Below are 24,885 nucleotides of genomic sequence, written 5' to 3'. Positions count from 1 at the left end.
GTCACTTCTTCATGTCCCTAAACCAGTTGGTAACAGTACCACGGATTTCATCATCGCTATGTTTTAAGACTCTTTTAAAACACTGGCTCGTAGAGCGTCCTTCTCTTCGAAGAGCGTGCAGGCTGTAGACGCTCTGGACGTCTGTGTGTCCACTCATCTTTTGTTTGCGTTTCCAGGGAGATGCTGCGAGACCCAGAGATGAGGAACAAGCTGATCTCCAACCCCACCAACTTCAACCACGTGGCCCACATGGGGCCAGGAGACGGGATCCAGATCCTGAAAGACCTGCCCATGGTACACACACACACACACACACACACACACACACACACACACACACACACACACACACACACACACACACACACACGTTTATACACACACACACGTTTATACACACACACACACACATTTATACACACACACACACACACACACACACACACATTTATACACACACACACACACACACTTATAATGTATATACACCCACACACACACTTATAATGTATATACACCCACACACACACACATTTATATACACACACACACACACACACACATTTATATACACACACACACACACACACACACATTTATACACACACACACATTTATATACACACACACACTTATAATTTATATACACCCACACACACACACATTTATACACACACACACACACACACACACATTTATATACACACACACACACACACACATTTATATACACACACACACACACACACATTTATATACACACACACACACACACACATTTATATACACACACACACACACACACATTTATACACACACACACATTTATATACACACACACACACACTTATAATTTATATACACCCACACACACACACATTTATATACACACACACAATTTATATATACACACATACACATACACACATTTATATACACACACACACACACACTTGCATATGTACACACACACACACTTGCATAGGTGCACACACACACACTTGCATAGGTACACACACACACACTTGCATAGGTACACACACACACACACACACACACACGCATAGGTACACACACACACTTGCATAGGTACACACACACTTGCATAGGTACACACACACACTTGCATAGGTACACATGCACACACACACACACTTACATAGGTACACACACACACACACACTTGCATAGGTACACACACACACTTGCATAGGTACACACACGCACACTTGCATAGGTACACACACACACTTGCATAGGTACACACACACACTTGCATAGGTACACATGCACACACACACTTGCATAGGTACACATGCACACACACACACACTTGCATAGGTACACACACACACACTTGCATAGGTACACACACACCATTCTAAAAGGCTTGTTTGAGCAGGCTGGAGCATAGAAACATGGCTCCATGTTGCAGCAGACGCACTGGGCTGATGTGTGTGTGTAGTCGCCTGCAGCATGTCCTCATGTGAGCAGAGTCTCCAGATGAGTCTGTGTTTTGTGATGTGAGAAGCTTGGTGGAGTCACTCGATGAGCCCCCTCCTCTCCCTCATGCTCCTTCATCCTTTAAAGCCCCTCCCATCTCGCTCCGGCCGGCCGGCTGTGCGTTAACGGAGGCCGTGCATGTGCGTGTCTGTCCGCTCGAGTCTCGATGGCGCCGCGTTGTTTAGTGTCCGGCTGCCGTTCAGCATGTCCTCCATCCACATCCTCGCTCCTCACTCCTGCCCCCTGCACTGCACTCTGTGTCGTGTGTGTGCGCGTGTGTGTTTGCTCTGTGCGTGTTTAAACCAGAACGTCCGTGTTCAGGAGAGCCGCGCGGGCTTCAGCGGCTCGGTCAGCATCCCCTCCATCACCAAGAACCGCGGCGAGCCGGGCCGCTCCATGAGCGCCAGCAGCGGACTGGGCATACGTGAGTAACAGAACCCTGTCGCCCCCCCAGTAGAACCAGAGCCGCCCCAGTAACTCCCCCTCCACCGCGGCATGAACTTTTCATTTGAAGTGTTCCTCCGTCCGTCCTCTCCGTGCAGGCTCGTCCTCGCAGAACGGCAGCGCCCTGCGCAGAGAGCTGTCCGGGGGAAGCTACGGATCCAAGCGGCAGACCATGACCTCTCCCTCTGAGAGCTCGCTGTCCTCTGGCGGGGGCATGGACGGCGGCGACGCGCCGCTCTCCCAGTTTGACCGAGAGGTCAGTGAATGCACCGTCACCGTATAACACATCACAAGATCACGTGAACCCGACTGTGTCTTTTAAAGACGGCCCGAACCACCTCAGCTTTGTCCAGATGCACCTCATGATTGTTTCCATGCCAATGCCATTGTAGAGCTCGCCGTTGTTCCTCCTCCCTCTGTCCCCATCCGTCACCAACATCCCGGCCTCTGGGCGCAGGCCCGCCCACCTCATCCCACCGATTGGTTCAGCTCCCTGTGATGTCATAGTGAACCCTCACTGGTACTTTATGTTGTTGCCTCAAACGACTGAAGGAAACTAATGTTCCTGGTGTCCGTAGCGGTTTGAGCGCATGCAGAAACCCCTGAAATGTAAGTTCAGTCAGTCGGCGGTGGCGTTTGGTTAGAGCATCCTCCCCTGAGCCTCTTCCTGTACACAAAGCCGCCCTGCAACATGGTTTTGATCCATTCCCAACGGTAAACACAACGTCTACCACCCATCCACCCTCAGACCGCCTCCCCGTGGCTCCTCCCCCATCCTCATGGCCCATAAGCCCGGACGCCGTCGGCTCCATCTCCGCCCCCCATCCCTCGCCTCCCTTCACCCTCACTCAGCTGTGCCCCTCCCCCCCCTGTCCTTCCCCCTCCCCTCCTCTCCGCCTCCCACCCCAGCATGTTGTCTGTGGGCCGGGCGCTGAGTTGTGAACTCTCCTCTGCAGTGGCAGGCGGTCTCACCGTCGGAGAAGACCCCCGATCTGAAAAGGGCTTTAAGGACCCTGCTTAGTAAGATGAAGGTAATGTCAACAGCTGCCACGACTGCACCCAAACACACCACGGCGAGCACCGCGCCACGCACAACACACACACTGTCACTTTCAATCATCTGTCAGACAAACACGTTGTAGTCACGTTAGCCTCCGCCCCGCCGCGGCGCTCGCTGCACCATCTCAGCCCCGCCATCCCAGCAGCGCCTGACGGCTCTCACGTGTTCCATCAGTCTGGCCTGTGTCATCTGCCCGTTCTCTGATGTATAGTTGGTGCAACGCTGCTGCTGCTGCTGCTGCTGCTGCTGCTGCTGCTGCTGCACACGTCTCCCCACATTCACAGAGCATGTCTGCTTCCACTCAGCTGCCGGACAGCGGCCTCATGTTTCTCACCATGAGCAGCTTCGGCTCAGAGCAGGACTCACCAGGCGGCTCGTGAGGAGCGAGCTCGGGGCTCCACTCCCTCTGTGCCGGCAGAACGCATCACAGCCATTGATTTCATTGGATTGCAACACGTCACAACATCTCTGGGTCAAAAGACAACGACTGATGGGTTCATGTGGGGAAGGCCGACACCGTCACATCGACAGATGTAGCTGTAGCTCCACACACACACACACACACACACACACCCTGCAGCCTGTGCAGTGAACACCTGTGAGCACAGACCGCTGCACACCTCCACTGCCTTGTGAGCGGCTGCTGGATGATTGGTGATTCACCGTGTGAGGGCGTGTGACGCGTCGTAGCTCCGGGTGTGTTTACGGAGGCGGAGACAGCTTCTCGGTGTCGTTGTTGAAACGGGAGGCGCTTGTCTAGCTCCAACCTGAGGACATGATCTCTGAGCGTCATGCTGGACCTCTCTTTGCTGAAGGGAAGCAGCATCCTGTCTGGTGTCATGTCCTCACAGGAGCCTTCAGACCGTACGCTCTGTACAGTCTGGAGGCTCCGCCCCCCGTCGGGCCTGCCTGCATGTTTGTTGTACTTCAGCTGATCATTTCCGGTCAATTGAGCCGTTCATGTGCCGATGATGTGGAATGTAGTGGAAGACGAGGGGGGAGCGATGACGTCCGGTCTGCCTTTCCATCTGTCCTCCCTGCACGGGGGAGAGGGATGGAGGGAGAGAGAGAAGAAGAGAGAGAGGGAGAGAGAGAGAGAGAGCAGTCGTCCACACGGAGAGTCTGTAGAGAAGTGATTCATGCGCTGTGAGCCCCGGACTGACACGCAGAATACTGCGGTTTATGTGATAATCTGCAGCTTCCATCATCTGATTTATGCTCTTCTCTCTCTCTCCCTCTCTCTCTCTCTCTCCATTACTCTCCTCCTCCAGGACTCTGACTCGCCCCGTCACTCCACGGCGTCCAACAGCTCCACCTTCAGCAGCCCTCCCAGTCCGGCCTCCCCACACAAAGCCAAGTCTCTGTCCCTGGAGAGCACAGACCGCATGGGCTGGGACACATGAGCCCCCGTCAGCCTCTCGCCAAGCCCCGCCCCCTGCCCCCACCGATCCGACCGACAGCACAGGACTCCAAAAAAAACCCTCTTCCCCCTCTCACATCCTCTCTGATACCCCTCCGCCCCCTCGCCCCCTCCCACACACCCCCCCACTGCCCAGAGAACTGCACCTCCAGACGAACATTCAGAGTCTCAGAGTCCCTCGCCGTGCTTCCAGGAGAGTCTCCATCTCTCTGAGGGAGAAGTTATGAAATATGAGTGGCCGTGTACAACGTGAGTGCTGATGTTTGAGGGTGCAAGTGTGTGTGTGTATGTGTGTGTGTGTGTGTGTGTGTGTGTGTGTGTGTGTGTGTGTGTGTGTGACAGAAGCTTGTGTGCATGTCAGAGTGGGCTGGTGATGGAGGAAAGAGAAGCTCCCGTCGTCGTCCCCGTTGAGATTCACTCTTAACTCGAGACTCTGAAACCTCTCGATGCAACGAAGAGAAGAGGATTATTATGATCGAGAGAACGTGATTTGTATTTGTACATAGGACCGTTTGGGTTTTAGGGGACAATATTTTAATTTATTTATCAATCTTAGACGAGGAAAAGGTAGGTTTGCTTCGTGGCCTGAATCAGACGGGCGGAGCTTAGCCCCGCCCCCTTCCCTCCTTTCTCTTTGGGTGCTGCAACAATTGAAAATGTCAACAACAGAAAAAGAGAAAGAAAAGCAATGATTTTGTTTTTTTCTTTTGCTCATGATATTAAGTGCAGTGACTTTATGATATTTTTTTGTTGTATTTTGACCAGCAACATGCAGCGTTAACAATGCCGGCTCCAATGACATCACCGCCTCTGCTACTCTCTCCCTCATTGGTCCAGCAGCTTGTGGGCGTGGCCTCTCGTAGCGTAGACGTCCCACTTGGCTGTACAACCAAACGGACCGGCCCGTCACAATAATGTACATAGGTTCAAAGTAGAGAGTAATATATGAAAAGGAAAATACTATAGCGACACGGGGAAGAGCGGAAATCCTCTCTCACTTTTATTTCCCTGTTTTGTTTCTTCTGAGTGATTTGGGGTTGTATTCACACACAGAGGCCATTTTAAACCACTTTCCCTCTTTCTTTTTTTACCCGTTGGTTTTAGATTGGTTTGTTTTATATTGTATGTACGACACGCATCGCGTGTTTGTTTTGCTTCCTTTTTTCCCAACTTGGTTTGAGTGAAGAAACCTCCCGTATGGATCGACACTGAGTGAACACATGAATTATCGCACATGTGCACACACACACACACACACTGTGAGGTGGTGTTTTTATGCAGCCAATGCCTTGCCCTGCTCCTGTGTGACCGGGGGGAGGAGCCGTGCTCATTAATCTACAGTTAGAGTTCCTGAGGGGGCTGCGGGACCCGGACGGGAGGAGCTTGATTTAACCAAAAAGTTGATAAAAAGAGGGAGATGCTGACACTATTTAGTCTTTCTCACAGCCTTTGCATATTCTGACGGTTTGATCTGTTTCACTACAAAGCAACATGTGTAAGAGCTCTTGATTTAAAGACAAAAAATAAACACTACAATGAGAATGTAAACACTTAAAAATGAGCACCATTTGTCTTGATGAAGCTTAGATGACCTCAGTGCTACCTGTAGCTTTAGCGGGCTGGATCTCTGAAGGCCTCCAGGCGGGTTTTCCTCTGGTTTTACGGTGGCGGCTCCTGGCAGGAGAGCCGGGCGTTCATCTCCCTCTGCTTACAGACCGGTATGTATAGATCACATATATCTATATAAAGATATACAGACATCTATACAAGGAGCTTTTTGACTGGAGGAAACGCTCTCGCTGAAGTGTCCTGACCGTGAACACGAGCTAGAATGTGGTTCTCGTCCGTGAGGAGAACACACGCTGTTCTCCGCCTGCTCTTCAGGAGCTCAGAGCCGAGCCGCCGTGCAGACTCCTGGGTCACAATCTTCCACGTTATTTCTGCTCGTCCAGTTTGTTGGAAAAGGGACACAAGTACTTCGGTGGTCATTCCTGCCGATTCCCCTCTAAAATAAACTCATTCCAAGTTTTATTTCATTTTTAAGTATTCCATTTTTTACGCAGTCGAGGCGGTTTGGAACTCCTCAGTGTGACGCAGCTGGTTTATTCCAAACAAACAACCACCTCTTTTAAAGCTAGTGAGTCTCTGCAGCTCCTGCTGGAGTTGCTGTACAATGTATTAGACGAGGGGAGGGGCTGCTTTAGCCATGTGTTTTATTGGCCATTATTGTACAGAGAAACTGACCCTGGACACGCCAGTTTAAGGAGCGGGAGGAGAAACTCAGGAAATGTCAGAACCAATGAATTCCTTTCACTTCGGTGAAAGCGTCTGTTTGATGGATGGATGGAGCGAGTGAGGCAGAGATGCATCTGTAGAGCGCAGTAGATGTGACCCGGGTGGAGACGGCAGGGAGGGAAGTGGAGGACCGGAAGAAAGAAGAAGGAGAAGAAGAGATGTTTCTCAGGTGGTTTGATGGCTGAGGTGTCACCGTGGTAACGTTTGAGAGGAAGAAAATAATACAAAATAAATAATTCAAACGCCTTTGCATTTCAGTGAGGTCTTATCTACAGAACCTTCTATATTATTTTTGCTCTTTCATATCATATTACACCTTGTTTTTTTTCTAGGATTGCTTTGTAATAATTTGTACAGTTTTGCATGTTATAGATGTAATCATTTTTTGTTTTTCGGTTTGTTTTACTTGGACTTGCTCCTTTTTGAACGGTTTGGGCGTTTTACTGAGGATAACCCACTACAGGTGATGTAGATTCTTTTTTGCACAAAAAAAAAATATTTAAGGTGTAAGGTCAAGACAAAAAATAATGTATGGAACTGGCTGCCACACTTATGTGGAGAACTCATATTAACCTGACTCCGATGTATTTCAATAAAGCGGAGGGCTGTTACAAATACAACCCGGTGTGTCCGTGTGCTCATTCCTTCTCATTCACGACTCTGGCCATTCTTAAAAAAAAACTTTATTACAAAAGTTCCATTTTTACATCTATACAAAGTTTTGCCACCGGAGGAAATGTTGGTCTAACATTTTGCAGAAGCTCTACAAGTAAGGACACATTTAGAAACGAGACAAACTACTCCCAATGTGACTCTAGCTCTAGGACGCTCTATCTACTCAAACTGTTCTCACAGGACGCAAAGCCACCGTGAGCCTGAGCAGCGAGTCAGCTGCTAGCGAGCTAGCTTCAGCTGACACACTGCTAGCTAACTAGCTGTGTGTCACACTGCCAGCTAGCAACAGAGACACTGCTAGGTAGCTAGCAACAGAGACACTGCTCGCTAACTAGCCTGCTTATGTGTCACACTGCTAGCTAGTTAACTAGCTTATGTGTCACACTGCTGGCTAACGAGCTGTGTGTCACACTGCTAGCTAACTAGTGTATATGTCACACTGCTAGCTAACTAGCTTATGTGCCACACTGCTAGCTAACTAGCTTATGTGTCACACTGCTAGCTAATGAGCTGTGTGTTACACTGCTAGCTAACTAGTGTATACGTCACACTGCTAGCTAACTAGCTTATGTGTCACATTGCTAGCTAATTAGCTTATGTGTCACACTGCTGGCTAACTAGCTGTATGTCACACTGCTGGCTAACTAGTAACAAACACTGCTAGCCAGCTAGCAACAGACACACTGCTAGCCTCGTAATGGGCATAATTCACAGTAGAAAGCTTTAACTTGCGTTAAATGGCGCGCGTTAGCATTAACTTAGCGTTCTGTCTCCAAACAGTCATAAGGCAGGAGTTTGGATTCAGCTTTTCTCCCTGTATTCTAGCCCTTGCATTCTTCCTCTTATTATACATACATCACAGCAATGAAGTACCTCGATGTGAAAAACAGTTTTTAAATGTTCAGGAGTCATATACAGCATCTGCAGAGAGGGCTGGCACAGGTTGTTGTTCCCAAGACTAATCTGTTCCCTCATGAGAAGTTTCACATCCAATGTGAATAATTTGCCTTTTATAAATACGCTTTCAGCAGGTTAAGTTACCAGAATTTAAAATGAACCATATAAAAGAGACGTCAGTAGCTGAAGAGGTGCAAAATATTTCAAATGTTTCCAGTAAATCTTTAACAAGAACAAGCGGCCCAAGTGCCAACCAGCACAGTCTAGAAGAGAAGGCTGCTCATGTGTCTAACATCTTTATACAAACCAGCCCAGTGAAAAACAATCCAGTGCAGTCTGTCAGTGTCACGTCGTTCTCCAGCAGTCGAGTTTCCAGTGTTTTCTTCAGGACCAGAAGACCCGGCGTTAGTTTCTGTAAACTGGACAAAAGATCGTTTTGAACGTCAGTTTTTGGGATCAGCGAGTGTGTCGAGTAAAGCTGAGAGGACATTTTAAGGCGTCGGCCCTCTTCATTTGGCTGGATGGAGCCCTATCCTAGCTAGCGCCATCAGGTAACCGCAGAGGAGGAGGACACCCTGGTTGCTCCTCTGCCTTCTGCCCGGGAAGAGAACGGCGAGTCTTCTCCTTCCAGTCTCATGTTCCATCTTCAGAGGCGTCCCGGATCCTCTTCAGGCGGTCGCTCCGTCCTCCTCCAGGACTCGGTGGATCCCGTTCCCTGGGACGCCGAGAACGGCTTGCGTGGCGCCGGTGAGGTCCCTGGCGCTGCTGTGCCGCGACTGGCCGTCCAGCCGCTGGGTGGAGCCGTGCCGCGACGGGCTGTCCAGGCGGTTGGTGCTGCAGTGCCGGGACTGTTGGTCGTTGAGGCGAGACATGCTGCCGTAGAGCAGCCGGTCGTCTGTGGCCCGGAAGCTGGAGGCCGTGTACCTGGAACGAAGATGAAGACAAAGGGCAGCGTCAGGGCTCTGCGGGTGGAGCCGAGGCCGAGCGGCATCCCAAAGGCCCTCCGCCCACCTGTCGTCTCTGGAGCGGCGCAGGCTGCCGTGGTAGCTGCTCATCTTGGAGCGCGCGCTGCGGACCGAGCCGGCCCGGCTGGTGCTGGCGCTGGGCGGCTCGTCCAGCATGGCCAGGTGGGTGGAGGAGGCGTGGGTGGATGTCCCCTGGGTGGACGTGCCCCGCGACTTCCTCACGATGGGCGCGTTGGGGTCCCTGAGCAGCAGCTGGGCGAAGTCGGGCTCCTGGAGCACCTGCCGACTCTCGTTGACCATCCCGCTGCAGCAGGTGAGGGAGGAGGGCAGGGAGGGAGTGGAGGAGGGAGAGGAGGGTGGAGGCAGCGAGGGGAGGGAGAGACGCAACAGGGTGGGGAGGGACAGGGGGAAGGTGGTGGGAAGGTGGGGGTGGTAGAAGAGGATGGAGGAGTGTGTGGAGCAGGCGGTGGGAGAGGGGGTTAATGCTCTGAGATTGGAGGGAGGGAGTGAGCGCAGAGAAGGGCCAGTGTTCACCACCAAGCCACACACAGGTACACACACAGGTACACACACAGGTACACTTAAAGCCAGAGACCAACACCAGCTCAGGTTTGTCCCCGTGTGTGAGGTTCTGATCCATAAATGTGCTGCTGGTATATAATGTGTCTAAAAGGCCATAAAAGACTATATGAGTCGAAAAAAATATAACAAATAATAAAATGGTTATAGGATATTAATTCTAAAAAAGTATTTATAGTATGAGGAAAGAAAGTAGTGAAGGATGAATGAAAGTGACATGATGGAAGTGGAGGATCGCTGTGACGTGTAGTGAAGGTGAATATGAACCCTTTAAAGGCTCTGAGACGGTTGAAGCGTCTGTGGAGCCGTGAGCTTGAGGCAGTGTGTGTGTGTGTGTGTGTGTGTGTGTGTGTGTGTGTGTGTGTGTGTGTGTGTGTGTGTGTGTGTGTGTGTGTGTGTGTGTGTGTGTGTGTGTGTGTGTGTGTGTGGTAACGTACTCTTTGCGCCTCTTGCCGTGGAAGAAGCTGGCCCACTCGAAGCAGGTCTTCTTGCTGCCGACCCAGAACACCGAGGGGATCCCCACGACCAGCATCATCACGTACTTGGTCAGGAACAGAGCCAGGTCCGGACGGCTGGTGCGCTCCACCTAAAGGCCACGGGCACGCAGGGGGTTAGTGTGTGTGTGTACACACACATACACACATATATACACTTGTCTGTTTTCTACCTGCTCATTGGCAACAACCTCATAACAGCAGACGCTGTGAAAACTGAGTCAACGCACTCAGGAATACTCTCTCTCTCTCTCTCTCTCATTATGTGCACACACACACACACACACACACACACACACACACACACACACACACACACACACACACACACACACACACACACACACGAGGTCGTAGTTTCTCATCGTGAGGCCCAGAGCTGCTCACATCGTTACAGAAGAGAAGACGCTACGACGTCTGTTCTGCTGCATCCACACAGCCTGCTCTCTTTACTCAGTCTCATGGAGCTCGAGTCCATCGTGTGTGTGTGTGTGTGTGTGTGTGTGTGTGTGTGTGTGTGTGTGTGTGCTGTTCAGCAGAGTGGAGGTCTGAGCCTCAGGGAAGGCTTTTAAGATAAATATAGCGAGGCACTTTGAGTCTAAGCTATTCACTGATGCACGTTGCTGACATTGTGTGTGGATGCATACTGTGTGTGTGTGTGTGTGTGTGTGTGTGTGTGTGTGTGTGTGTGTGCTTTCCTATGAACATAACGGGGCAGGGGGAGGAAACTACGCTGAAACTTTGTGTAGTTGTGCGCCTAGAGGCCTCTCTCCAGCGCTCTGCTGTGTGCCGTGTGAGTAGCAGTGCTCAGCGTTGAGCTGTGACTACAGTATGCACTGATGCAGTTTGACCCCACTGACCCGGTCCAGTCGAAACACACACACACACACACACAGACACACACACAGGATTACTGCACTGCGCTGCACACACAATGCAGTGTTTACGTGACAGATTAAGAGCACCACTCTGATCTTCCACAATGCTCATCGCTCCACACAGCTGGAGCTCCATCATCGCTGCTCTCATCCTGACACTTCCAGGTCGCTGACGCTCTCGTCCACTTCACAGGTCACATGACTTTGACTGCGTCTCGCGGCGCAAAGGCATAAATCCCAACGTCACACAAGAGGACAGGAGGGTCACCGCCTCTGAGACCCGGATACAGAGAGCGCTATCACTGCTGCAGAATCCTGATAAGCTGCGGCTTACACCTCACAACACAACACAACACAACACACACCTGCAACACTCTTGCAGGTGTAAACACAATCTGAAGCAGCGGTGAGAACGGATGTGCTGAGGCTCATGGGAGCTGATACCTGAACGGAACCGAGAACAGGGAGCGAGAGCTGTTTGAATTATTCACAGCTGTGAGATGAGATGCAGTGTGTGTGTGTGTGTGTGTGTGTCTGTATGTATATGTGTGTGCGTGTGTGCTGATGCTGCAGGCTAATGCAGCTCTCCGTAAACAAGTACTATTTTGTCTCATGTATGACGGTGAGAGAGTGTGTGTGTGTGTGTGTGTGTGTGTGTACACACATTGCATTTCAATGCACACAGCGTTTGGTCACAATCAGGACACACACACTCTCTAATGTCTCTGTGTGCAAACATCTGGCGGTTGTCAGCCTCCTTCCAGCTGTTACCTCGTGCTCTTCTTCCAGCTTCCTTGCAGGAGTCCCAGTTGTACGTTTAATGTGTGCAAACATCTGTGAAAACTGTGATGTGGGTCTAAGAACACACGCGTCAGCATCTCTGCACCGGCAGGTGACTGTACATGAGTGATATGTTCTATTGCAATGATGACACGCATATCAAAGCACTGTTTACATGTGCAAAACGTGATGATGACATATGAATAACTCCAGGCTGCTGTCATAAGGCACTGACGTCCTTGTCCTCCCTCCCTGCACTAGAGGATCTGAAGACAGGAAGTGTGTGTGCAGACAAGTTTAGCTATTATTAGCCTCACAAAGAAAATCAAAGTACAGATTCTCAGCTTGCAGGTAGAAACATTATTTGGGGAATTATAAGTCATAACGAGTACAGCTTGCAATAATTGTTCATGATTTCTGTCCAAATGCAATGCAAGAAACAGCTGGTTCTAAATACTCTTTTTTCCCGGACTAGACATGTCTCCAGGTGTTTTCCAGGACTAGACATGTCTCCAGGTGTTTTCCAGGACTTGAGTGAGCCCGACAGAGTCATGTGTACTACCTGGTAGGGACAGGGGATGTGGTAATCCCGGCACTTCTCCTGGACCCAGGTGGTCTCCCAGATGGCGCGGTGGCTGTTCTCGTACAGGTAGCATCCCAGGACGGCCAGCAGGGGGACCAGGTAGAGCGCGGAGAACACGGCGATGCGGATCATGAACTTCACCAGCTTCTCCTGGTTCTCCTTCTCCAGGGGGATCTCCATGCGGACTCGGTTCAGGGCCGCGATGCCCGCCAGCAGCAGCGCCACGCCGACCTGGGAGGATGAGACGGGGGGGGGGGGGGGAGGAGTCAGAGCTGAAATACCTCATGAACCAGAAGCCGTAGTAAAGAAGAGACAACTGAGGAGAGCTGCACAAGGACAGATAGAAGAGGGAGCGCTGTGTGTTTTTAGATATCTTCCTCACCACGACGTCCAACCCCAGCGGAGCCAGCAGGAACCAGCGCAGCGCCGTCAGGTTGTACAGCCCCACGAAGCAAACCCCGCTCACGCTGTCGCCCTCGATCTTGTTCATGGCGAGCAGCGTGACGGTGAGCACGCCGGGGATGCCCCAGGCGCAGGCGTGGAACAGGAGGGCCTTCTTCTCGATGGCCTCGCTGCCCCACTTGGGAACGGCCGCCAGGAACCAGGTGATGGTCAGGATGACCCACCAGACGCTGCCGGCCATGGTGAAGAAGTACAGCACCATGAAGAGGAGGGTGCAGGCCTGGGGACGGAGAGAAGGTGGAGGGTCAACATCCAGGAGGCAAACACAACACAATGGAGCGGAGGACAGATGTGTGTTTACTTTGTTGTGGGAGCCTTGGGTCACCGTCGAGGCCCTGAACCTCCCGGGACTCGCCGCGTTACAGGAGACCTTGTCCTCCAACAGGAACCCGAGGAAGAACGCCAGCGACACCATCATGTAGCACACGGCGTAGAAGATGATCGGGCGCTCCGGGTAGCGGAAGCGCGACACGTCGATGAGGAAGGTGAGGAAGGTGAAGAGCGTGGCGGACAGACACACGATGGACACCACGCCGATGAAGTAGCGGGCGAACGTCAGCTCCTCGCGCGTGAAGTACATGTTGGCGCACGGCGGCGAGCAGTCGCGGACCCCCATGAAGGAGTAGCCCAGCTCGGGGTCCATCTTGAGCTCCCTCGGACACCAGAAGCCGTAGTCGCGCTGCACGGAGACGGGCGAGTCCGTCGCGTCCGAGCCGGACAGGAGGTCCACGGGCCGGGGGTAGGGCGCGTCGCAGTCCGGGAACCTGAGCGGGACGAGACACGCCGAGCGCCGGGTTACTTCACCTGCGGCCAAACAACCGCTGCCGAGCAGCTCGCCACTTTTGAAGATTGGTGAATACATTTCCCGTGGCAACGGGTGATTAGTGCTCACTTAAGTGCAGGAAAACAGAAGAAATTCAACTTGTAGAGGCTTGAAACTGGTCTGAGGATGAGTTCACTCTCACTGCACTATCAAGCAGCTGAATACAGCTTTCTAAAGGAGATAACCTCAGCGCTCTTCTTCTGCTCATATCATTCCTCATTGAAGTCCTTCACAGAGCCTCTCACCTTGCACCTTCTCAAATTGGTCGTTTATGGGTTAGTGTGTGTGTGTGTCAGCCGGGTGCCGACGGGCTGAAACATCCACCTTCACGGCCTCACGTGTAAGACGTGAGCGTGCCATGTAGCCATGTAGCTTGTGTATGTGCTGCTGTGTGTTTGACTCAATAATCTACCCTCCAGTTCTCAACATCAGATATCAGAGTTTCTGGAAAACATGGTATTCCTCTGAGCCTCGTCATTCCTGTTACTTTTTACGACGGCAGACAACGCCTGCTGCTGTTGTACCAACCTGCTGCAGTCCATTTCCTGCGGCCAGCTGACGCCGAACATGTCCATGAGCTTGTAGCAGTCGCTCTTGGCCTGCAGACAGAGGCGGCGGCAGGGCAGCGTCATGCGGCCGTACTCGGTGCACACCGGGGCGTAGAGCGCGCACAGGAACATCCTGAGCTCCGGAGAGCACTGCAGGTTCACCATGGGATGGAAGGGCTGGAGGGAGGAGGGAGGAGGACACAGCGGCGCAAGCGTCAATACAAAATAATACAAACTCTTTCATTTCAAACAGTTGACAAAGTTTTACACCCCCAACCCCTCACCCCCAACTTCACAACGAGGGCCAAAGAGAGGCACAAAGGGATCAGTGGAGCATGTCGCTCACACTTTCTGGAGATGAGCCCATAAAAACAACTCTGGCCTCTTTCCTAATAATCCCCTCCACCCCATCCCATGATATTCAGCTCCCCCTTCCTCCAACATTCAGACAGGAGGAGCACAACAAGCTGGGCCACCCCCACCACCCACACACACACACACACTGAGAGGACCTTTGTGGTACAGGGAGGACCACGCTGTGGCTGACTGACACTGCGGCAGCGAGTGTACAGACTCTCTCTCTCTCACACACACACACGAACACACACACACAAGCCTAGTGCTGACGGAAGTATATTATTTACATGCTAACACACCCACACACCGGCAGCATAATGGCCTCGTGCATGAAAGCCGGAGCCAAGAGGCGGGAGTGCAGGAAGCATCTGTGGGGCGAGTTGTTAATATGCAAATGCAGCGAGTGTGTGTCGGTGGGTATACAGCACGGCTACATGTGTCTGTGAGCATGAATTTGCATACACCTCAGTGTGGGTGTGTGACACCGAGAAGCCTCCAGCCACACCCAGTCAGACGAACGCTACCCGCCCTCCCCCAACACTTAAAGACAGAGAGGGAGGGGGGGAGGGCTGTGTGTTTGTTAGCGGGGGGATACTAACGAGGACATGACCCTGTGGCGTAAACAAGTTCAACATTGTGTTCTGCCGTTAACCAGTAAGTGAATGTGTAACGTCACAGGTGACTTCAGGAGCGTCTGGTTTGGTTCACTGGTTACTGATGGAGATTCAGCATCATTTCAAAAACTGAACTGCTCATGTTTCTGTCTTCTGACCGTGAAGTCTGCTCAGGAACTGATCCTATACTTGTGTTTATGTATGAGGTCATTTATATAAAGAAATTGCATCTATTGCTTCTGTCCATCTGGGAGTGGGATCCTCCTCTGTTGCTCTCCTGAAGGTTTCTTCCTTTTTCCATGTGAAAGGGTTTTTATTAACTTTATTTGGGGAGTTTCTCCTGATCTGATGTGAGGTCCTGGGACATGATGTCATGTGTACAGACTGTAAACCCTCCGAGGCAAATCTTGTATTTGAATATAAATCTACATGCATGCATGTGAAAACTGCTGTGAATCAGACAGTGAGAAAGAAGAGCAGTCCCATCTCGACCCGCCACACTTTCTGCATGTAAATAATATACTTCTGTCAGTACTTTGGCTTGTGTGTGTGTGTGTGTGTGTGTGTGTGTGTGTGTGTGTGTGTGTGTGTGAGTACTTTCATCTGCAGACTAATATATGAGATGACTCTTCCTGGTTCGTTTGTAAACAGTCTGCGTGAACAGGAACCGGAGCAGAACTAAAATGCAGCAGTTTATTATTCATATCGCAGCCCAGCGGGTGAGATGTGCTGCTGAAGCTGCTTCACTGACACTCAGATGAGGAAGATTACATCGAGGAGCTCATCTAACAATGTAGACGCTTCAGTTTTGTTCTTTTCTGACCCAGATGGAAGCACAAAAAACATCTCAGCCACAAACCAACCAATCTTAAGACAGGATTTCAGATCAATCCAAACATGAAATGAGAATTGGAGTCTGTTGTTACACAACTGGTCATTTAGACTAAACATGGATATTTGGAATTACACATTCCCTTTAATCCATAGGACACAGCACAATGTTTCTTTTGCTCATAATGCAGCAATAATTAAATCAATTTATTGATTTTATTTGGTATAACCTAAAAAAAGACAGATGCAGGACTTCTGCTCTGATCGTCTCCATTGTTTGCAACCTGAACTCAGTCAGATGTGAGCAGTAACGTTGCCCACCATATGTCGACAACACCACACACACACACACACACACACACACACACACACACACACCCTTCCCCTGACAGCAGGTTGGCCTGCCACCCACACGGGACGTCTTCGTGGAACAAGGATTAGACCTCCGAGCTCAAAGCAGCCGCGCAGCTCGTGTTCACTTCTACAGCGAGACCTCAATGAGCCGCAGAACTCAACCGGGAGACGAACACATGTTCATTGACCGTCAGTGAGCGATCAGGAGGACTCGTGTTCACTTAACGAGTCTTAACCCGGCCGAGTATTCATCCGCACGCAGTTTAGATGACTTACACGCCCGTCAGAGCTGAGCTCAATCAACCAGTGGATCGAGTGATTTCTGTACAAATGGAGTCATCGCGTTCCACTGAGCGCCGCACGGGGACACGAGCGCTCGCTGCAGGTTGCGAGTCGTCTATGAGGCGTCAACACATCTGCAGGGAGAGTGATCGTGACGCTCGTGTTCACACCACAGGTTCCACGGGCGTGGTGGAGGTGTGTGTGTATAGAGAGAACTGGGTACCGCGTTGGAGGCGGGGCCTCGTTTACCGCTATGACAGAAGAAAAATCAAACCTTGACCCTCCCAGTATGAAATGAAACCTTCACATTACTGAAGCTAGAAACCGTGAAGTTGCTTGGAAATAAAATCTGCCAATCGACCACTTTATTCATCAACTGATTGTAAAATAAATAATCCATATAATAATATCAGTTATTCACAGAAAGACATTAAAAGTAGTCCAGAAAACCTGAACAATCCATGAAGGTTTGACCTGTGGTTTGCTGAGCAGGAAGTCTTTAGAGGCCAAACTGAAGCCGAGACTAAAACCCCTGAACACCTGGAGAAGCCCAGACTTGGGTCCAGCGGTCATCAGAGCTGTTAGAAAAGCCTTTAAAGGCTTCACAGGGTTATTCAACGAGACGCCGCGTAAACCAACAGGTCCTCTTGTAACGAGATATCTAGAGAAACAGAAAGGAAAGTATGCTGCTGAACAACAGACACTCCTCACGCTCCTGGTCAGTACTGGGAGCTCCTGCATGACTACTCTCCCTGCGTTGCTTTGTGCGTTGCTTTGTGCGTTGCTTTGTGCGTTGCTCTGTGCGTTGCTTTGTGCGGTCCTGTGGCATCCATGACTGCATCAGCTCCGGTTAGCCACTCAAACATGATCTAATGCAGCTAAAGTGAGCTCACATCTTCCCCTATCCGCTCCGCTTTGCCTCCCGCGGGCGACTGCTGAGCTCCATAGAGCGCAGTGTGCTGCCAACAGAGACGCCAACGCTTGAATAAATATATAGGCTACAGGGAGGGATGATCTACGAGTGGGAGAAAACAATTCGATTCTCTTCCTATTCATCATGCTTCCCTTTTTTTCTATTTTTACACTCCTCCATCATCTTTCCCCTCCTCCATCTCTTCAGTATCTCCATTCAGCCATTTTACCACGGCCAGCCCATCATGCGAGGAAGTGTGGGCCGGACTCACTGGTGGTGGATGGGACGTACGGCTCGTGGCAGCTTCGCCCAAACAGCTCCAACCACTGAGATGCTGAGGCCCCGCGGACCCTCCACACCCTCCACTCTCTCCACGGGGATTTGACGTTAATGGGCACACTGGGAACAGCTGGTGAACCACTGGTCCGATGAATGGCCAGGGGTCTGCCGTGGCGCTTTCCACCCCAGAGCCGGGCGTGTAAGGAGAATCGAGCGTGTAATACACAACTCTGGTGCAGGCCTTGGGGGGAGGAGGGATATGCTAATGTCATTTCAGCTTCAATCCCAGAGCCACAGCCATTACGTATTCATGAGAGTTTGTTCTGAGATTGTTGGAGCTGTGAAACAGTTTATTAATATGCCACACCGAGCTCACACCGTCAGATGTGCAGAGACTTCTGGGAAAAAAAAATAATTCTAAACCGGTTAGAGGCTGAACACGGTGTTCTATACTATATATATATATATATATATATATATATATATATATATATATATATATATATATATATATATATATAGAGAGAGAGAGAGAGAGAGAGAGAGAGAGAGAGAGAGAGAGAGAGAGAGAGAGAGAGAGAGAGAGAGAGAGAGAGAGAGAATAGCCAGTTAACTGTTGCTTTGTTCAGTACCTGTCAATGCTGTCACAATCTCAGACATAATCACGTTTCAACATATATTTCTATTCTAAAATTACATTTCTAGAATAAAAAAAAATGCCGTGAGATAAAATGTTAAAAAATTGAAAACATATAATGACAAAAAATTGTCACAAGAAGCCAAGAAGGAAGGTACCTATGACGAGGTAAATTTAAAAGTTTTCAAATACTAAAAAATGCCACAAGGGACAAAAAACAGTTAAGTAATAAGATAGAAGTCATACCAGGAGGAAGGACACGCTCTCTTCCTTTACAGACATGCTGGACACTCGCCTCCAAAAGGTTTGTTTCATATACAAAAGAAGAAGCAATACAATGTCAGGCTCTGGACCGGTTGACTGACGCGTCTCAGTCGGCCATGACAGTCTGAACAAGACCAGCACCTTAAAACAGGAACTCTGTTTACTGGGTTTAATGGCCTCCGGCTGGTTGAACTCCTGGGGGATGTGAGGCGTCGGATCAAATGTCAAATATCAGCGCTGCATCTGAATTTAGTGTATACTGAATACTGAACATATCATTTATAATACTAAACACTGAAACGAGGGTATGAACGAGGGGAACTGGTTTGTGATGCAGTTCAATGTGCTGAACATGCATTTGCTTACTGAACATGTGGTTTTGCATATTTCGGCATCTCGAGGCGAAGACCTCTCATCTCCAAACCGTCTGCCTTTGAAGAACGGAGAAAAACAGCCGTGACCTTCGTTTCACCCCATACATGATCTGTTTTGTATCAGATCAACATTGCGGTGGTGTGAAATATTAATATGAGTGAAGTCATCAGAGGGTGGCTGCGTGGCTTCCTGATGCTAAAGTAATGATCTGTTAATGAAGGGCAGAGTCTGCTGCTAGCAGGCGTGACAAAGAAGAAACTAGTCTGCTCTTTTACAAATACCTCCCAGTCACCTCGCCTCCCATCATCCCCCCTTCATCCTCCTTTCTCCTCTGCTGCCATTCCAAGTCTACGAATTTCCAAGCTCAGCGCCATGGCGACGAGTGATGCATCACCAGGGAGGAGGAGGAGGAAGAGGAGGAGGAGGAGGAGGAGGAGGAGGAGGGTGGAGAGCAGGGTTCGAGGAGGTCAGGGTGCGGGGCGGAGGGGACCACCTCCCGGGAGGCAAGAAAGCCTCCGCTCCCTTTGTTAACCGCACAATTGGGACTGTTTCCTGGGCAACGGGAGAGCCCTGCACAGGGGGGAGGGGGAGGACAAAAGAGATGGGGGGGGGGGAGAGAAAGAGAGAGAGAGAGAGAGAGAGAGAGAGAGAGAGAGATGGGTTGACTGAGTCAACCGTGTCATTCACCGCTAAGAAATGTTTGAAAAACCCTTGCGCTCTGACAGTGTGCAATGTCCATGTAGACACACACACACACACACACACACACACACACACACACACACACACACACACACACACACACACACACACACACACACACACACACACACACACACACACACACACACAGAAAGGTTGTTGTGGACCAGCGACTTGCTCTCTGGATGTGCCTCTCTTTCAGGGCACTGCCAATAAACACGGTGTTGGACATTAAATAAAACAAGAGGCTCCTTTATAGCCGGGTCACGCTGGGTAGGATTTATCAGACCATGTTGTCTCTGTGTGTGTCTGTGTGTGTGTGTCTGTGTGTGCTTACATGGGAAACATCTTCACTACTTTACACAATTAGCATGTACTTTTTAGTTCACTGCAGCCCGTTTTAACACTTACAGCCGTCAGAGAGCATTACCAGCATTTTACTGAAACTCTCTCACACACACACACACACACACACACACACACACACACACACACCCCTTACAAATCCATTCACACAGCAGGGTGGAGTATCTGGGTTATTCCACGCAGCAGCTGTAACATGACACAGTTTATCTGAATGCGTTGTAAACCTGAGACAAGAGGCTGATTTAAGGACCTGAAAAGAGGAGAAAATGAGTGGAAGTAGGACAGAGCAGATTAAAAACAGACTATTGATTAGTCTTTGTGTCCCTGCTCACCCTTCACACAAAACAAAACGCAACTAATAACATGAAAAGCTGAAATAAAGATGGCAGAGAAGGTTTTTTTTTCAATTTCTTCATATTCCTAACAATGTCTCCTTGTCGCTAGGCAGAGTCCCCTGGTCCTCCAGACGTCATGGGGCTTGTTTATCGTCACTAGATTTCCAACCGTCATCTTTTTTTTTTTATCTTGCCGCCATTAAAAACAATTTGCTGGCTTTGTCTTCATGTAAACAAGTCCCTCTGATGAATCTAATTTAATTAACGTGTCCGTGGCTTGTCCCATCTGGCAGTGAGGAAACGCTCAAGCCGTCCCTGTGCTCAATGCGTTCGTCTTCTTTAGACAGAGTCAAGTCTTTGTCCTGAGAAACATCTGACACGCCGCCCAAACCAGACAAAATAAATGTGTGAAGCTCAGCACACGCTGTCTGCATTAAGCTGTAGAAAGAGGCACGTGGTTGCAATGCAAATGTTCCACAATTAAACAATATTTAACATTTGATTCAGTATTTCATTGCAAATCCGTCTTGTGTTTGGCACAACCGGGGCTGACCTCGCTGGTACATAAATGAGAACATCTGCACACAGTCATTGTTAGAAAGAGCATTTCTCAAAAGACAAAGGAATGTTTAGAACAATATATTGACATCTGCATCCAAACTATTCCCTAAAAGGAACTGCAAACCTCCCGGCTTCCATCTAACCGTATTAAAGAAGTCCTGATGTCACACTGAACCAAACACAGTTCCTCACATTCCAGCTGCTGTACATTACATCGTGCATCTATCTGCAAAGAAAGGGATTTTTAGCCCCGATCTTTTTTCTTTTTGGAATGCCAGTCAAATCCGCCACGCTCCCACTTATCCGGTGTGAGCGTGGCACGGCGGCATTGTGCCACAGAAACAGGCGATATTTCCCAGCCCCGAGGCCGCTGTCCCACTTCAGCTGCGAGGTCGTTGAGCGGTCAGCGATGACACAGAAGGTCCTGCCTGTCCCCATCACCTCCGGCAGAAAATATGGAATGAAAACATGTAGGATATCCCCGTGTAAATCTGGTCTGTTCACGTGGTTTGATGCTTATTTCTCAAACCAACTCCGGCCTGAGATGAAGTACGCTCCAGTGAGCATCTCTACATGGCCATAGTTATAAGAAAATAAAGCAACGAGAAAGTTTATAACGAGATTGTGACAAATTGGGCTCACTTTGCCAACAAAGCAGGAAAACCTTGAAAAGACCTTGAGAAGCGAGACCGAAGAAAAGGGAATGGAGAAAGACACCACTTCAGGGGGTTTGGACAAAAACTGCAAGAGCGGCAGGCGTTGGTCCTCGTCCAACTCGCAGCTTCTCCACGGTGCAGGGCATTCATCATCATTATCATGGCTATTCAGCGGACCTAATTCCCTTTAAAATCAACTGTCAATTCTCATTTGGCTGCCCTCAACATCTTACGAGCTTTGAATTCTCCCATGAACTGGATCCGGGGCGAGTTATCTGGAAAACAAGAGCCGAACCGAGGCGGGGTCTCTCGTTATTTTGGAACCTATTGGGGGTTTGTGTGCGTTTTCCACAACCCAACTACCATTTCTGAGCTCTAAAAGAGACTTAATTGTGGCTCCATGACCAATCAAAGTGAACACCGTCTCAACCAGAAGTGCCTCTCTCTGTTCCCTGCGACCCACACACTGCGACGAGGAGCCAAAAGTGAACCCAGCAGTGGGTCAGTCACATCTCCTCAGGGAGAAAACGGTTCCACCCAAACCACCAACATCCATCTGATTTACACGCTTTTTCTTTGAAGAATCCATCAAAAACGGAAACAAAATCCAGAGAATCAGCGTGAATATTTCGGAAAGGACCCAGCGAGTATTCGCAGGAGAGGTGGGAGTGTTTGCATCTTTTTTTTGTGCATCTTTTCCAAACGCGAGTGCAGCCGCGACGCGATGCCGCGGTCAGACCCGGTTACATAACCCAGGATTTTCCCTCCATCCCTCCGGCTCTCGCTCGCTCAAAGCGAGCACGGCAAAGTGCAGCGGGCACAGATGGTCGCCAGGGGCCCGGGCACACATCACCGCCGTGCCACGCCGAGGAGGGGCGGAGCCAGTGTCAAAGGGTAAAAGTGATGGACACAATGGATAATGTGAGATAAATAAAGATGGATGGATGGACTGATACACACACACACACACAGATGTTGCAGCCAGTCTAATGTTTTGGTGCAGTTTGGCCAGTAATTGCTAGATAGATTGAGCTTCCAGAGGGATCAGCCGATCCAAAGGATGGGATTAAGCTAACGAGGTGATGCATCTGCTCCATGATTGTGTGTAAATGCCTAACCCGTCATTTCAGAGGATAACACAGACACAACAGTCCGACGCTGTGGCTGGTGAATCTACACATAATCTAAAGGGCAGGAACAATGAAGCAGGGACTAAACGCAGAAGCCGAGCTTTAATCCTTCATCTGAAGCACAGTTTGGTGTCTTCCCTCCGAGGCTAAGTTGACTAACTGCTCAGAAGCCGGTTATGTAAAATGGCTTTTGATGTGAAGAGTGCCTACATGTTGTGGTAAATCTCCCCGTCTGTCAACATGCCAGTCGCTGGCCAGAAACCATTTTAAGGACAGTTTAATAATGCACTGTGCTCATGGCGTCCGGGGGCAAGTATTAAAACAGAGTTTTATGCTTAATTCTTTGGTAATGCATTCCCAAGTCCCTGGAGCGAGAAGAGACAAATTAAAGTAGGCTAGCTTTGATATCACAGAGCCGTCAGCCTCGTGGTAGCTCTGTGTCTACTGGTGTCTACTGGTGTCTACTGAGCCAGTCACCAGCACAGGAGGAAGACCGACCCGACGGGACGAACGCACAGAGAGAAACGTCGCCTGACTGTCTGACTGCTGGGGAGATGTGGCTTTGTAGTGCAACTTCACAACACTGTGAGGCTCTGACTCGAGTAAAGGAACAGTGGAAGGAGGAAAATGCTCAGAAGAGGTCAGCGGAGGTAGAAAGGAAGAACACGGAGAGAAGGACACACTCCTGAAATTTTAAGGTGCCACCTTTTTCAAAAGATTCAATATTTGTAAACAGTAAAACGCAAATCTTTCAGACTGGCACTTTTGAAGAAAATCAAATATTGTATTATATATCTAGGGCGACTAATTAGTCATTAGTAGATCTGTAACGCTGAATTGTGAACTGTGAACGCTCCACAAAGGATCACAAAAGCAGCACTTTATCTGGTCTTTATCTGGTGTTTAGCGGCGACGTGCTCAGATGTTTCTTGGAAATAAATCAGTCGGCATAATAAAAACATAAAAAAACAACTAATTGACTAAATAAATTAGTCGACCCAAACTGACGATAAATTGCGGGGGCAAGTCTATTTATCATTAAGTAGGCCCAAAATATGAAATGACTCTCAAAAAGGGATTCATTGAAAACTGTGTTTACATGTAAGCCTACTTTATGCAGGCTATTGATGTCCCATATCCATATTTTTAATAAAAATCTATTTAGACAACAGCAAAGTCAAAATAAAATTCCTACTGAAATTTAAAATTGAATTCTAAGTTCACAACCCATTAATAATCTACCTTAATCAATGGAATATCACAAATGTATGAACAAACAAACATCCCAATTTCCAAAGAGGACAAACTAAAATGTTTTGATCAGCAATCTATTTACCTGTTTTATATCGTATTTATATCGTTGCACAAAAAACATCAAACTTTAGAAGCTGAAAGCAGCAAATGTTAGAAACTGGATTAAAAGGATGAATCAATTATCAAAACATAATTGTTTGACTGAACTGAAGGTTTGAGCTGTGGAGAGATGCAGAGGAGAGAAAAGGCCGAGAACAGAAGCATCACGCCGTAAATATCATGAAGCAATAAGCAACGGACGCTTCTGAATCAGACACAATATGTGAAGACATAATTTTCACGTTTTCCCTATATATGATAATTATATAATAATCAATAATAAATTGATGCGTTGTGTGAAATACTGCCATTTGTACATCATTTTGATACACACAATCCCTTTGCTGTCTGAAATAAGACAGCTTTAAATAGACTAATTCATATGTAAAAAATAAAACGGGGTGCGTTTTGTATTTGTACCTGTTTTTCACCTCTGATGAAGTGAACTCTAAAGATTAATCTGTTTTTCC

The 24,885-nt window shown here is 49.2% G+C and overlaps 2 protein-coding genes across 10 annotated transcripts in view; one reads left to right on the top strand and one right to left on the bottom strand.

Moving 5' to 3' along the window:
- The window catches only part of cdc42bpab (CDC42 binding protein kinase alpha (DMPK-like) b), a 69,585-nt gene extending 62,243 nt beyond the window's left edge, over window positions 1–7,342 (top strand). For 3 of the 7 annotated variants that reach the window (XM_068576743.1, XM_068576741.1, XM_068576740.1), the window contains 4 exons: window positions 177–294; window positions 1,810–1,927; window positions 2,046–2,203; window positions 4,279–7,342. In XM_068576743.1, coding sequence (XP_068432844.1) covers window positions 177–294; window positions 1,810–1,927; window positions 2,046–2,203; window positions 4,279–4,410 — 526 coding nt within the window. In that variant the 3' untranslated portion in view covers window positions 4,411–7,342. Of the gene's footprint in view, window positions 1–176; window positions 295–1,809; window positions 1,928–2,045; window positions 2,204–2,903; window positions 2,979–4,278 lie in introns of all 7 variants that reach the window. The other 4 variants (XM_068576746.1, XM_068576745.1, XM_068576742.1 and 1 more) reach the window with 3 other exon arrangements.
- A 47-nt stretch (window positions 7,343–7,389) lies between these two features.
- fzd3a (frizzled class receptor 3a) overlaps window positions 7,390–24,885 on the bottom strand; it is a 19,570-nt gene continuing 2,074 nt past the window's right edge. The window contains exons 3-9 of one of the 3 annotated variants that reach the window (XM_068576747.1): window positions 14,387–14,583; window positions 13,337–13,799; window positions 12,956–13,255; window positions 12,553–12,804; window positions 10,276–10,424; window positions 9,306–9,746; window positions 8,578–9,218 (exon numbers count right to left, since the gene is read on the bottom strand). In XM_068576747.1, the coding sequence (XP_068432848.1) occupies window positions 8,963–9,218; window positions 9,306–9,746; window positions 10,276–10,424; window positions 12,553–12,804; window positions 12,956–13,255; window positions 13,337–13,799; window positions 14,387–14,583 (2,058 nt within the window). In that variant the 3' untranslated portion in view covers window positions 8,578–8,962. Of the gene's footprint in view, window positions 9,219–9,305; window positions 9,747–10,275; window positions 10,425–12,552; window positions 12,805–12,955; window positions 13,256–13,336; window positions 13,800–14,386; window positions 14,584–24,885 lie in introns of all 3 variants that reach the window. The other 2 variants (XM_068576748.1, XM_068576749.1) reach the window with 2 other exon arrangements.

This window comes from Clinocottus analis, unplaced genomic scaffold (genome assembly GCF_023055335.1).
Source record: "Clinocottus analis isolate CAN_PGR_092001 unplaced genomic scaffold, fCliAna1.0.p SCAF_15, whole genome shotgun sequence".
Taxonomy (NCBI): Eukaryota; Metazoa; Chordata; class Actinopteri; order Perciformes; family Cottidae; genus Clinocottus; species Clinocottus analis.
Note: the sequence above shows the minus strand (reverse complement) of the source record. Positions and strands in the feature narration are given on the sequence as shown.